The sequence below is a fragment of the Populus euphratica genome, unplaced genomic scaffold, assembly GCF_000495115.2.
Source record: "Populus euphratica unplaced genomic scaffold, PopEup_1.0 scaffold39.1, whole genome shotgun sequence".
In the NCBI taxonomy this organism is placed as follows: Eukaryota; Viridiplantae; Streptophyta; class Magnoliopsida; order Malpighiales; family Salicaceae; genus Populus; species Populus euphratica.
In genome coordinates this window covers 146,295-160,489 of record NW_011499897.1, presented here as the reverse complement: position 1 = coordinate 160,489, position 14,195 = coordinate 146,295, and the positions used below count along the sequence as shown (strand labels likewise).

At 31.5% G+C, this 14,195-nt stretch overlaps 1 protein-coding gene across 1 annotated transcript; it reads right to left on the bottom strand.

The window, feature by feature from the left end:
* Window positions 1-10,463: 10,463 nt before the first annotated feature.
* LOC105132164 (NADH:ubiquinone oxidoreductase, 17.2kDa subunit) lies at window positions 10,464-14,082 on the bottom strand. Its single transcript, XM_011035494.1, is given in 10 exon segments — window positions 10,464-10,748; window positions 10,860-10,936; window positions 11,201-11,245; window positions 11,749-11,791; window positions 11,996-12,055; window positions 12,140-12,205; window positions 12,719-12,770; window positions 13,474-13,526; window positions 13,789-13,845; window positions 13,937-14,082. Coding segments are annotated over 9 exon segments (552 nt in total). The 5' UTR covers window positions 14,049-14,082; the 3' UTR covers window positions 10,464-10,748; window positions 10,860-10,872.
* Window positions 14,083-14,195: the final 113 nt, after the last annotated feature.

Sequence of the window (14,195 nt, the reverse complement as noted above, 5' to 3'; positions counted from 1 at the left end):
TTTTTTTATATTAAATATTTTTTAGATAGGTTTATGTTTAGAAGATTTTGAAAATTGTTTAAGTGTGTTTTTATGTAAAATATAAATTATATATTTTTCATTTATTATCTCAAAATTCGAAAAGTTTTCCTAAATTCTAGTGAGCCTCGAAAAAAATGATGCATTGACAGTACCCTTATGAGTTTTATAGTTTATATTTATTTATGTTACTTATACGGTGAAACATAGCATAATTCTCTGTATATTTTTATAAGACCTTTGTATTATTTTTCTCATATACTATTACATTATCAAGTTAATATTGAAGAAAACTAATTAATAAAAAATATAAATTTATTTGTGTTTTTTTAATAATTAAACAGAATAAAATATAGGATAAGTAAAAACATATAAATAATGTATAATTTAGCAGAAAAAAAGTTTTTTTTTTAAATATTCAAATCCACATTATAAGCTTAGTATGCACAAAACTACGTGTAATAGTAAATTAGTTATTATTTGTATTTTATGTTGTATTATGAAAAAGAAAACAAAAATCTCATGTCATGTTAAATAAATCAAACATATACAAGTGTTATCTTGTCCTTGTGTCTCAAACACTATTTCAGACCTTCACGCAAGCTCTATTTATTTAAGTGGTATGATTGTGTTTTGTTCAGTTATATATTTAAAAATATTTAATTAATTGATATACACTATAATTGTAAATTATCCTTATTTATTTTTTAAATAAAAAATATAATTTATATCTTTTCTTGAATTTATTTTTTAAAATTACATTTACAAGCATCAACTAGAACTAAAAGGCAACCTTTTATCGTGGATTGCTTTCTTTATTTTTTTCTTTGTAATTTTGCTCTAGTATAATCCATGGTGAAAATATTATTGTTTTTAATTTTTTTCTTTTAAATTATTTTTTTCTTTGATTTAGTTTGTTAATATTATTTTTTTCTATTTAGTTATCAAATTTTCATAACATTAACACCATACTGGACGGGTTAACTTGGTTTGACAGGTTAACCTAGTTAATTCAGATTTTTTTTTCATTGATTTTTTTTCTTCCTATAGGTTTTTTTCCTTTGTTTTTTTACTTAATCTTTTTTTTTTGGTTTAATTTTGTTACATCCTAATGGGGGAAATTAAAGATTTTTTTTTTAAGTAGTTTTTATTTTATTTTTATTTTTTAATATCGATTTAATTAACAATTAAAATTTATAATTTATTTTGTTTATTTTTCATTAGATTATTATAATCTCATAAAGGGATTTTACTATACCCCTCCTTACAAAGCACTATTTATTGGAACAGTGCTTTGTTTTGGTATTTTTTTAAAAAGTTCTTTATCTTTTTAATTAATTTTTTTTTGTTTAATTTCATTCTGCAATATTAAATTTTTTTCATCTAATGATCACATTTTAATTACACAAATTTATAGCCAGACTCACATTCAAGACTTTTGAGTCTGTTGTTGTAATTAAACCCACTTAAATTTAAATAATTCAAGTTTAATATTATAGATATTATTTTTGGGTCGGGCGTTACAGTTAGACCTAAAATTTTTTAGTATAATACTACAGAAAAACTTGATACATCTTAATTTTTTTTATATATTTTTTATGTAAAAAAATCAATCCACCGCATAGCACAAGCCATATAATTAGTATAAACTACTAATTACAATACAAAATACACACTTAATTCAAATAGTGCAGTAAAACTTAATTGTCATGCAATTAATTAATCATGTTTAATTTCCCCAAGCAGCCGGCAAGGGGCCACATTTTTAGGCCGAAGTGGTATTTGAGATATAAATATTATTTTATTTAAAAATATATTAAAATAATATATATATATATATATATAAGAGCAAGTTGTTTCAATATCACAGGCACACACAGGTGTGTGCCTATGATATTGAAGCCACTTGCTATTTTTATATTTTAAATTATTTGTATGTATATTTAAATTATTTTGATGGTACGATATTGATCACATTTTAATTACACAAATTTATAGCCAGACTCACATTCAAGACTTTTGAGTCTGTTGTTGTAATTAAACCCACTTAAATTTAAATAATTCAAGTTTAATATTATAGATATTATTTTTGGGTCGGGCGTTACAGTTAGACCTAAAATTTTTTAGTATAATACTACAGAAAAACTTGATACATCTTAATTTTTTTTATATATTTTTTATGTAAAAAAATCAATCCACCGCATAGCACAAGCCATATAATTAGTATAAACTACTAATTACAATACAAAATACACACTTAATTCAAATAGTGCAATAAAACTTAATTGTCATGCAATTAATTAATCATGTTTAATTTACTCAAGCAGCCGGCAAGGGGCCACATTTTTAGCCCGAAGTGGTATTTGAGATATAAATATTATTTTATTTAAATATACATACATATATATATATATATTTAAATATACATACATACATACATACATATATATATATATATAAGAGCAAGTTGTTTCAATATCACAGGCACACACAGGTGTGTGCCTATGATATTGAAGCCACTTGCTATTTTTATATTTTAAATTATTTGTATGTATATTTAAATTATTTTGATGGTACGATATCAAAACTAAATTATATATATATATATATAGAATCTAAAGAGGCCAGCTTCATGGTGTTCACACTATTGTAATGTTGCAATTTTGATTCTTTCTTCGTAATGCAAGTTTGCAGAAGCCTCCAGAATTTAGCCAACAAGATGAGAAAGCAAAGGAAAAACATGTTTTTTGACTGAGCAATTAAAGGGTGACAAATGGAACTATTTAGTTAGTGTTTTTCGTGCATGAATCAACAAAGAACTAACTTAGTCAAGGTCGTCGAGGATTTTTCCAGCCTGAGGATTTGCTACCATTGAATGTAAACTAAGAATCAAGGAATTAGTCAAGTATTTAATATGTTTAAAACTAATCTTCCTCTAGGTTTTCGAGTGTCTAGGAAAGGACAAGGTTATGTACCAGGACAGTAAGAACATGAATTCATGCATGCACCTTCCTTCTTTGGATTTGGACATGGTTGTGTACCAGGACAGTACGAAAAACCCGCACCCTTTAGGTTTTGTTGATGGAGTCCTATACTCAAATTACTATGCATAAAGCACGGGAAGCTTAAATTAGCTCCTGTATATGTTATCCAATTCTCTATATCATCCTAAAACTAGAGATTTTGTCAATTGAGTCCTTATTTGTTGAAATTTTCCATTTAGGTTCATCTATGAAAGTCTATTAATATTTTCCATCAAGTTTCATATAGTAATTTCCATTTTATTGTATAAAATATGCACATTAAATGGGAAATATTTAACAAAAACCGATAAAATGACACAAATGAGAAACACACTGAAACCTTAAGGACACAGATAATAAAGACCTCTTATTTAGGGATGAAAATGTGAATTTGATAATGGTTAAGGGACAAATTGCGATTTTTCCTACATTGGATTATTAAACAGCTGCCTATGGCCCTAAACCATGGGCTGCTTGGTGGGATCCCTTTCGACACAGGCGGCTAGTTCAAAAAATGGCTAAGCTTTGTTGCTTTGCCCAAAGGAAATGCAGGCGCCGAACTAAAATGGTCGCGTGTGGCAAGATTTTGTTGGTAGGCATAGGAACATGGCACTGGTCTTGGTCGGTGCTGCTATTATAATGTATAAATTTAATTAGCCATAAAAAAAAAAGATAATTAAGAGAAAACATTTTTTTTAGTTCCCCATGCTCACACCTTTCCCTCCGATTAATGTTGTAAGAGTTAAACGAGAGATGAAGAGAGCATAAATTATTGCTAACAAACTCCTTTTCCATCGCCGTGAATTAGCAGTATACTACTTTCTACTTCTGCGTTACGCTGCAGAAAGTACATTTAAACGTGAAAAAAATATTTAAGTCCGTAAATTCCTTTACATTGTTATTAAATTTGTTCATCAAGATAAAATTCTCTATTAACATATTCTTTGTTTATCTTAATTAACACAACGTTTTTAAATGAAATCATTATTCTGTTCTTTTTACATATTTCATGATTATTGAAATAAGTTAACAAACGATCTTGTAAGGGTATGCTACTTGTTCTGTTCGTATATGTGATGGCATTAATGACATGCATTATTTAATTCCTTTTTTGGTGAATCCAAGGATGCTACTTGTCTGGTACATATATGTTGTTCATCACTTCATCTCGTAGGGGTGTGCTTCTCCTCCATTTGAGCAAACCAACAGTTCTGTATAATCACAATTCACGGCCAAAGGAATAAAACCTAAGGAAGGATGAACGTGAAGTTATAAAAGAACCAATTTTATACCTCATCACTGTATAATTAGTATTTCCTTTGTGAGTTAGTTGATAATATGGTCTAAGATTTGAGTCTTGCTCCTTCTACAATTTTTTTTTTTTATCATATTTTGAATCAACTAATTAGTATTTCCTTTGTGAGTTAGTTGAGAATATGGTCTAAGATTTGAGTCTTGCTATTTCTACAAATATATATTTTTTTTTTATCATATTTTGAATCAAACCGAAACCATGGTTCTTTGGTGGTGATTAGTTTTGCGGGCAGGGAATGATTGTATATATGGTGATTTGATAGTGGAGAAGGACAAGGAGATTTAAATATTAAAACAATTATAATGGAAAAAATGTAACATTTTACACGCAAATTCTTGACTTAATTTATAGAATAAAACCAATAATTTGAAATTGGATATAACTTCGGTATATAAAATATAACCTTTTGAAGTATAGAAAATGTTCAAAATTTAACATGTTCAAGATAAATAAATAAATAAAAATGATACGCCTATATATTTATCTTCTCTCTCTTTCTTTCCCCAATGTAATGTAACCTAGCTTTGATGCTGACAGGACAGTAGACCTTTTGAAAATATGGCATGTTAGAAGTCACTAACGTATTTTGTCGAATGATGCAAGTTCCTACCTTACCACTCATCACCGTCCTGTGAAATGAGTGCAGATTGCTTGCCTGGTTTTGGATAATCTTGAAACACCGGCATAAGTTTGATACCCAAAATGTCAACATCAGCTGCCTAATCTTGTGCTTAAGAAAAACAAATTGGAGTGCTCTCCTTTCAATTTTGAGGCGACACTTGCTTACCGTATGAAACAATATTATTTGTCCCATCAAAAGAAAAAAGAAAAATAAATACTTTTTAAAATTTACAAAAGGACTTTCGTTATAAATCCTTTTTATTTTTTTTATTTTAAAAATATTTTTTTAAGAAATTAATTTTTTATTTTTTATTTTAAATTAATTTTTTAGTTTTTTCAAATTATTTTAACGTACTAATAATTGAAATTAAATTTAAAAAATAAAAATATTATTTTAATACATTTCAAAATAAAAAATATTTAAAAAATAATTGGTATTACAATACCAAACATGCTTTAAGATAATTTATAAATAAGATTTTAAAAATGCTTAATTAATCTTATTTTTTATTATTAAAGAGTATGTCATAAATAGTTTTACTAGTTTTATAATATTTTTTAATTTATAATCCAAGTAAAAACAATAAATAATTTATTGAACACACCAGTTCAATCATAGTTGGCTGAGTTGTAAATCAAAATAAGAACTTATAAAAACCTTAAAACAACAATATATAAAAAAAGGAACCTGGGCTGGAGTTGAGTTCAAGAGTGCTTGAGCTTTGTCCAGGTGTGGGCTCGTATCCAGGCCCGTTACTATTGATCCACAAATGACACGCTTCTCCTGTGCTCAATTGGAATTTGGGCAAACTTGCTGGATTAAAACGAGCGATGATTATAATGTTAAAAATTCTGAAAATAAATAAAATAAATTATGTGATGATATGGTTCAATTTTAAATTCTTAAATCCTCTTAAACACAAATAAAAAATCTAAGCGCACAAGAATCTATAAATAATAAATCAATACAAAAATAAAATTTAATTGGTTCATAGTTAAAAATCCAAATTGTTTCATAAATTTCTATTCTGGTGATAATATGATTGGATTTTGGTGTATATGAATTTAACACGATGAAAGCTTTCACATAATGGTTCGTAGATTCCTTCAACAAAAGATTTTTCTCTCCCTTTTCCTTTTCCTTTTCTGTTTATTTTTTTTCAATGATAGAAAAAAATATAAATAAAATCAGTAGCCAGGACTAAATGGGGAGGACATGACTTGGAATATTAAAAAAATCTACGAGGATAAAGGTGGAAAATAATTTCATTAATTAAAAAAAAAGAAAAAAACCTTTTGTCTCCATCTCCACAAAACAAACACGGTATGGAAAATAATTTCATTAATTAAAAAAAAAACCTTTTGTCTTTTTTTCATCCCATGCACGTGCATTCCTCTCAGTACAGCAATCCAAACCTAATTATATAAACTCAAGTGTACAGGCTTGTCCAGCTGTGATTGCAAAAGCCCTGCCATTCTGACTCTTGAAGTCAAACATCAAAGAATACGAGGGAAAGGGATGTGAAGCGGCCTTGGCCGAACACGTAAGGTACTGAAACCCCACCCCTAGTCATCGATCGTGGATGGGAAATGTCACAAAATACACCAGTTCTCCCAGACAACTGTGAGATTTTTTGCCAACCAACGAAAACCCTAAAATCCTTGTGTTCTTCATTATTCAGAGTGACAAGGGAAGATAGAAACATCAGAATAGTTTCATTCGTCCAAGATGGCTTTTATGAATCAAAACTAACACCTTGCGAAGATCTTGAGGATGGCAATTTCAATGGTGATATGGATGGGCAGGGCAAGAAGACAATGCAAACCATGTATCGGCGTGATCCTGACGCCACTCTACATTTAAGGGTTTCGTTTTGATGCGGACATTACCGGTGAATTGAAGGGTTTGGCGGGCCATGGCTAAGCAGCTGGCATGGCGCATGCCCCTTGTATGCTAATGACAGTGCAGCCATTATCAAGGGGAAAAGACTCTGTTATTAAACATCTACCGAACTTGTAGAACTCATTGATCTGGGCATCTAACCGGTTTGGGTCAACATCGAAAACCGTAATTGCATTGACTATTTAAAAAATATTACACCTTCTAAAATTATACACTCATCACTTCATTATTTCTTTTATATATTTTATGTATTGCAAAATATTTTTATATATCAATAATTACATCCATCCGTTTGATGACCCAGTACGCAGTTACTTCATCCCGGTCCTTCCTTTTGAGTTTAATAACATTGAAAAGAGCCTGGGCAATAAATCAAATAAAAAAATCTAAAGAAAAAGAACCAAACCAAAATAAATATTATTACTATTAAATAAATTATAAATTTAATTTGAAGGATAAAATTAAAAACTATAACTATAACTATTATTATTTTGAAATAAGAAAATTGACAAAAGGGCAAAGAAAACAAATAAAAAATTAAAAAGATACCAAACTAAAATAAATATTATAACTATTAAAAAACAAGTATACATTTGATTTGAAAGATGAAATTAAGAATTATAAAAATTATAAAAACTTTGATAAAAAAACTAAGAAAAAAATAAAAAAATAAAAGAACCGAATAAAAAATCATAAAAAAAATCAAGAAAAAAATAAAAAAAAATAAAAGAACCGAATCATATAATGTGAAGTACCTGGAAAGACTGATTTTTTGTTTTTAAGAGTAGTAAAATTGTATAAACATCATAAAAAGAGAATAAAACCCCTAAATAATTATCAAATGATAAATTGACTTTACTCTTAGAAAGGCAACATCCCAATAGTTTTTCAAGAAATAAAATAGTCATTTAACTATTTTAATATATAATAAATAAAAACATCTCTATAGTGAAACCTCATGGCATTTTAACTTCTCTTTTAATTTAATATATAGAGTGAAAAAGTAACACGTAATTGTAACTGAATTCAAGAACAAGGTATTCCATCCAGATGAAAAGCTCCCCTATTTTTTTTTAAGATTTTTTTCGTTCATAATATGGATCTGAGCCCAAACAATAAAAATTCTCAAATTGGCCCATTTAAAACGAAAACATCGAGAAGATCACCCCAACAACAAAATTTCCACCATAATCAAAACATGATAATAGCAACCCATTCAGAATCGCAAGGATGATGCCATTATTCTCGTAGAATCATTTGCAGCAGTACTGTAATAAGAAATTGGTAGCCCTTACAATTAAGATTTATTCACACGAAGAAGGGAAACAATGCCTTCAGAAACAGTACCAAGAACTGCCAAATCATGATTCCTGAGCCATAAAGGTGAGAATTCTGGTGCTTGGAAATAAAATTTTTGTTCACAACTCGTCCCTAATGCACCTCCGATGTGTGCTGAATTCTGTGCTTCACGATAAGACTTAGTCCCTAGTTGCTCAACAGCCTTGCGAAAATAAACTTTGTCAGCACTCTCATATTCCAGGGCACACCTTCGTAGAGCTTCCTCAATTTATCCATCTTTCTTGTACTTCTCTTGCAACTTTGGGATTTCTCGAAGAATCTCTGTGGCGTTTGCTATGCAGAGATCAAGAATGATGTAAGCTAGCTCTTTGACGTTGGTTGCTTTAATGGCACGAGGGTCTGATCTGAGGATTCTCACGCAGTCTTCATATCCTCCGATTATTGAGCAGGATTTCTCTATTAGATCAGGTTGTTTATCTTGCAAAGTTGCAGAACATTGGCTTGATGAGATGAGAAGCAGTAGAAGTACAAGGAATAAAGAAGGAGCCACTTTTGCTGATGCTAGATTGATTTGATATGATCATATGCCAACGATATTTTCTAGATTGTCCGATTTCAGACACCACCATCCAACCACCTCTACCACTTTTAATTTCAACTGATGTCAGATCATCATGTAATTATCTACTTTGCAAGCAACCTTCTTCTCATCCTTTTTTATCTAATTGGGGTTTTTTAGTGTGTGTGTGTATATATATAGATAATTAAATAATGAAGTAAAATTAACAAAATATGGAATGAGAATACCAACATCTTAAGAAAATAACCCTTATTAATCTGTATGATTAGCCCGTATAATCATTACTCAACTATATTATGTTAAAGAAGTTCATACCATACGAACAACAAACGCACACATATAAAAAGGGTCGGACCATCCGCCCATGGGCAGGCTACTTTCATTTTTCTTTCTTTCTTTATGGTTTAATATTGGAGAGAAAGAGCTTTGACAAATGCATGAAGCTATGAAATCTATGCCTTTTATGACTGCTGAAATATGACTGAAACAAAATTATTGTCAAAATTATTGTCCTCTCTACCTCTGTTATTTTTGGATGGGTTCTATTGGGAGCTTAGGGGGTTGTGATCGAGAGGAGCAACTAGCAAAAAGGAGGAGGTTAGCGTTCATGAGCTGTTGGAGGAAAGTCTATCATGGGTTGTAGTTGCTCTCTATTCATGCGTGGTGGAGCTGGTTGGCCGGATCGGATTTGATTGAAGGTGGAGTTGATTCTGCTATTGTCGTACGTAGTGGCTGCTGCTGTTGATCACAATGAAGAGGAGAGGAGCTGTTGGTTGTCGGCTGAAGGATGAGAGCTTTTTGTGTTGCTGGTGGTGAGGAGTTGCTGGCCGTGAGTTAAAGGGCATGGCTTGGTGTTGAAATGGCAGGCTATGGGTTTGTTAGAGATTTAGCGAAGGAGCGGGAGATGGTCGGTTCCTTCTGTTGAAAAGAAGCTGTTGGTTATATTTCATCAAATATTATTATTAAAAACAGCTATAAAATTATAAACATTATGTTTCTAAACCGTGATTGTGATTAAACATTGCAGTTATAAACAACAACATCCTAAAAATGTACCACTTCACCCTAAAAATATACTATTATCATTTTACATTTTACATGCGCAATCTATTCAAAACTTTATGGCATATACATATATTAGCAAAACATTAGTTCTTTAAACTTTATGGCATATACATATATTAGCAAAACAACATTAGTTCTTTCTTAATTTAATTCAAGTATCATATAAATGCTCAAATGGAGAGTTAGATATCTCTTTTAAAGTTAAAACATAATATTAAAAGATATAATTTAACTAATTAAATTTTATATTTATTTTTTAAAAATTATTAGTTGAAGTAATTTTAAACTTTAAATGACTAGAAATTTATATAATTATTAACTTTAAAATTTATAAAATTAATTAAAATACATACAAATAATTATATTAACAAAAAAATTTAGTGCCACACAGTACAAATTTGAAAAGCTAGGTGAGGACAGCACTTGTCCAATCAAATCTCAAAAGCTCCGAAAAGTCTTTTAAGAAGACGAAGAAGAAAAAAAAAAGAAGAGGACATTTCTTACTGGTTCCCATGCCTGCTATAGCATCATTAACCAACTCAAATATACAGAGCAAAAACAACTGCAGGATAATCATGTCAAAAATATGAATTTTGTTTATTGATTTACTAGTGTGAAACAATTGCAATTGAAGGGTAAAAAAAACAGAGAGAAGCTCGATGATGGCATGAGCTATTAGCTACAGGTTTATTAGGCCAATGTTCTCGTCCAATAAAGGTACAAGGGTCTTTCAAAAAGTTAAAACTCCTTTCACAGAGAATCCCTCCAAATCTTCTTGAATGGCTGATGTTGCTGCTTAATGGAATGAACCCGAGTTCGGCTTTGTTTTGGCTGATACAAATTATGAAGCTAAACCTATCCGATTTATCCTCACCTCCCCAAAATCTCAATCTTTCCAAAAAAGAAGTTCGCAGTATATGTATTCTGTCCAACAATGGCATTTGTGAATTTTGTGATTCTAATCACTAAAAAACCAATGGGGGATCGGGGATCATAACAGTGAAGAGAACGACTACCAAAACAGGTTACCATTACCATGTAATCCATCTCATGTTGGTGGTTGCCATGTCCCTGGCTTGAAGGTTGAACCAGATCCAGATGGTTCTGAATGCCTGTAAAAAAATACGTGAGCAATGCATGAGCATTATTGTGGAAGAAAGAATCATGAAAGCAATGGAGATTTTAACACATTGCATGGTATGAACATTCATTTGATATGTTAAACGTGGTAAACACATTTCATAGGCAGTTCCCATAATTTTGCACCTTACCATGCCTCATGGATGCAACCTTCAACAAATAGTCAGTCGTTATGAAGTTAACATATGATCTTTACGACTATCGTATCATGTGCATAGCATAGATGCTTTACTTACTCCGACAAAGGTTCTTTTGCTTTCTTTCCCCCAGCTTCTCCCTCTCTGCAAAATTTAACAACTGATGTTATGGCATGGACAAAAACTAGCTCCACTTGCAAGGATGTAATTGTAGGTAAAATTTCAATTGCTAGATATATTTCAAGGCACGGTACAACAGAAGCTTCAATATTACAATACATTATGACACTGTACAAGCTTGGATGATTTATCAGAAGCACAGTAAAATCTTATGATTAAATAAAACAATATAAGCTCAGGTGGTCAATAAGGTGGCCAGCTTCAAAGCATCACATGTTCACGCACTCATGCATGGGAGCAACCAAGTCTTGGAGCAGACCCAAGAGGGGAACATCATTGGTTGAAGAAGCAAACTGAATTGAGCACTGGTGGCTTAGAAAAAGAATTGCAGCCGACAGAGGTCCATTAAGATGACGAAAGTTTTTACTTTAACTAGCAACATAATGGGTGATCTCTGACCTCACAATCAAGGTAAGTGATAAAATGAAATTATCTCAAATGCTGAAGACAATTTTTAGCTGACCCACCTTGCTCTATCCACTGCATCTGATTCTTCCTCAAGTTTGTTACCTTTGAGAAAAAGCACCATAATGCCATATATGGTTAGCACAGAAGTCGGCAGAGAGTTAAAGTATGCATGTGGACATGTGTTATATTCAAAGTCAGTTGGGCATGACACGGTAAAACCTTTGGAAAATCCTTCATATGCAATGACATGTTTTGCAGCTAACAAATACAATCCTCAATTAATATTTCAGTGAAAGAATGTAATACCCTCAGAAGCAGAAGGAAATTGGCGAATGAAACTTTTCAAGTCTGGACCTCCAGTTTTACCTGTACAAATGGTGGATGAATATCAACAATTACATCAGCATGATTACACTGTTAAAAAAGTAGATTTTGGCATTAGCAACTTACCAGCGCTTGTGGATTTACGAGAACTGCCTTCTCTGGCTCTCCTTTCCTCTTCTTCTTGCTTGAGAACTTTCACAGTAAAAGAAATACATTGATTAAGATCCTTAACAAATCTAAGGAAGTTATGTGAAGTAGAGAAGAAAATGAAAAGGGTATCTCAACAGTCAACTTTTGTAAATCAAAAACCTTCAAGAAAGAAACAAAAATCGTTTTCAAATTATGAAGAAGACATAAAGAAAAGAAACAGAGAAAGATATGAGACGTCAAGGTCTTCAAAAAACCATTTATAAAACATATAGATATACAGTGCCCTGAAGAGACTGCATCATCAAACAAGTACTCACTATGTAGTTAAAATTTAAGGGTTAATTTAATGATTGAAGGGCTGGTTTAGGTTAGCTTGGGTGTTGTGAGCAGTATGGGAGCTGTGGCAATGTAGCTGCAGAAGTTGGAGACAAAACAATAAGTAGGAGACAACAAGCAATATTATAGGTACCAAGCCAACAAGAAAACATAAATAATATTATCAACCAGAAAATAGGAAGAAACAGAAAGATCTATATAATTCTACAAGCAACTTACGAGCCACATTCTGCTTCACAAGTTCACGCCTAGCCTCTATCTCAATCAGTTCCTGAAGAAAATCAAGTATATTTAAAGAAGAATAACGCAACTCCAACATTGTAGCTCACTAAAATGATAAAGAAGTAATAAAATAAACACTTATTTCTCCTGTGTGTCTTTTCAAACTCAATTGTCCCTCCACAGAATAGATATTCAAAAAGGCACAACACACTAATGGTGCATTTTACGTGTCAATGTTAACTTGTCCGGAGAGACCAAGAAAGGAATGATGAAGTCAATTCAGCCTCTGATGGAGTACTGTTTGTTTTTCATCAAGTTACTTAAGGAAAGAAGATGCCTTGCATTTATTTAGCAACCATTCAAACAATCCACATTTAAAATCAATCAAAGAAGAGCAAATTTATTGTATAGAAAACATCTTTAAAATCCGAAACACCTTTGTTACTGCACAAAAATAATACCACCTCAAATGAAGAGTAGGATTTGATTCCAAGTAACTTAGGATAACACCAAGGGATGTTGCATGATGAATACATCATCCAAACTTTTTATAATAGCATTCACTGAGTTGCCAAGAGGTGACGAAGTGCTCAAGACTGAACAATAGTTTTCGTAACACACACAATTCCAAATTCAATGTCTAACAGACTACCATCCATACTCTTAAATATATTTCGGCTGGGGAGGACTTCTTCTTCTTTCTCCCATTTTTCTTAATGCATATGTGAAAATAAATAATGTCTCTAATATACCTCAGGAGTTGGAGCCCTTTTACGCTGTCCATTCAGCCAGCATATCCATTCAACTACAATACCCACATAAACATACATTCAGTGTAAGGAATGAACCATGCAGAAGAACCAACTTTCACAGCCAAGTCCCAGCAACATATCAATAACTCGAAATAACATGTATTTTAACAATCATGAATGGACTTAACAGCTTATTAGAGGCAACTAATGGATAAGAAAAGGTTATTTGATGACTAATGATCCTCGTAATTCAGTACATAATGGAATGCAATATTGTATCAGAGAGGGGAAAATTTCCAAGCCTTAAAATTGTACCTGGAAGTGAGGTTGGATCCTCCTCCCCCTTGAATACTACCCATCTTTTCTCTTTCACTGAAACATCAGCAAATATACAAACTACTAACAAGTGCAAAGAAAAGAAAAGGACACAAATTTACAACAGGAAGAGGAGAGACCCACTTACTGATACCATCGATCTCTTCTGTTCTGGTGAAGTAACGGCTACCTCCTTTGTCTACACCCACCAAATTTCGGTTGCTCAATTACCCAGCAATCCGTGCCAACAGCTTTGACATCTCTTTCTTTCCTTTTTACAGACTTACCAGATACGCACCCTGAAGCATGCATGGTATACTTCAAATCAAATCAAAGATCAATAATTGAATATCTAACCACCAAATTTGGCCTCCTACAGCTTGTGATTATCCATAAAAACAAAACAA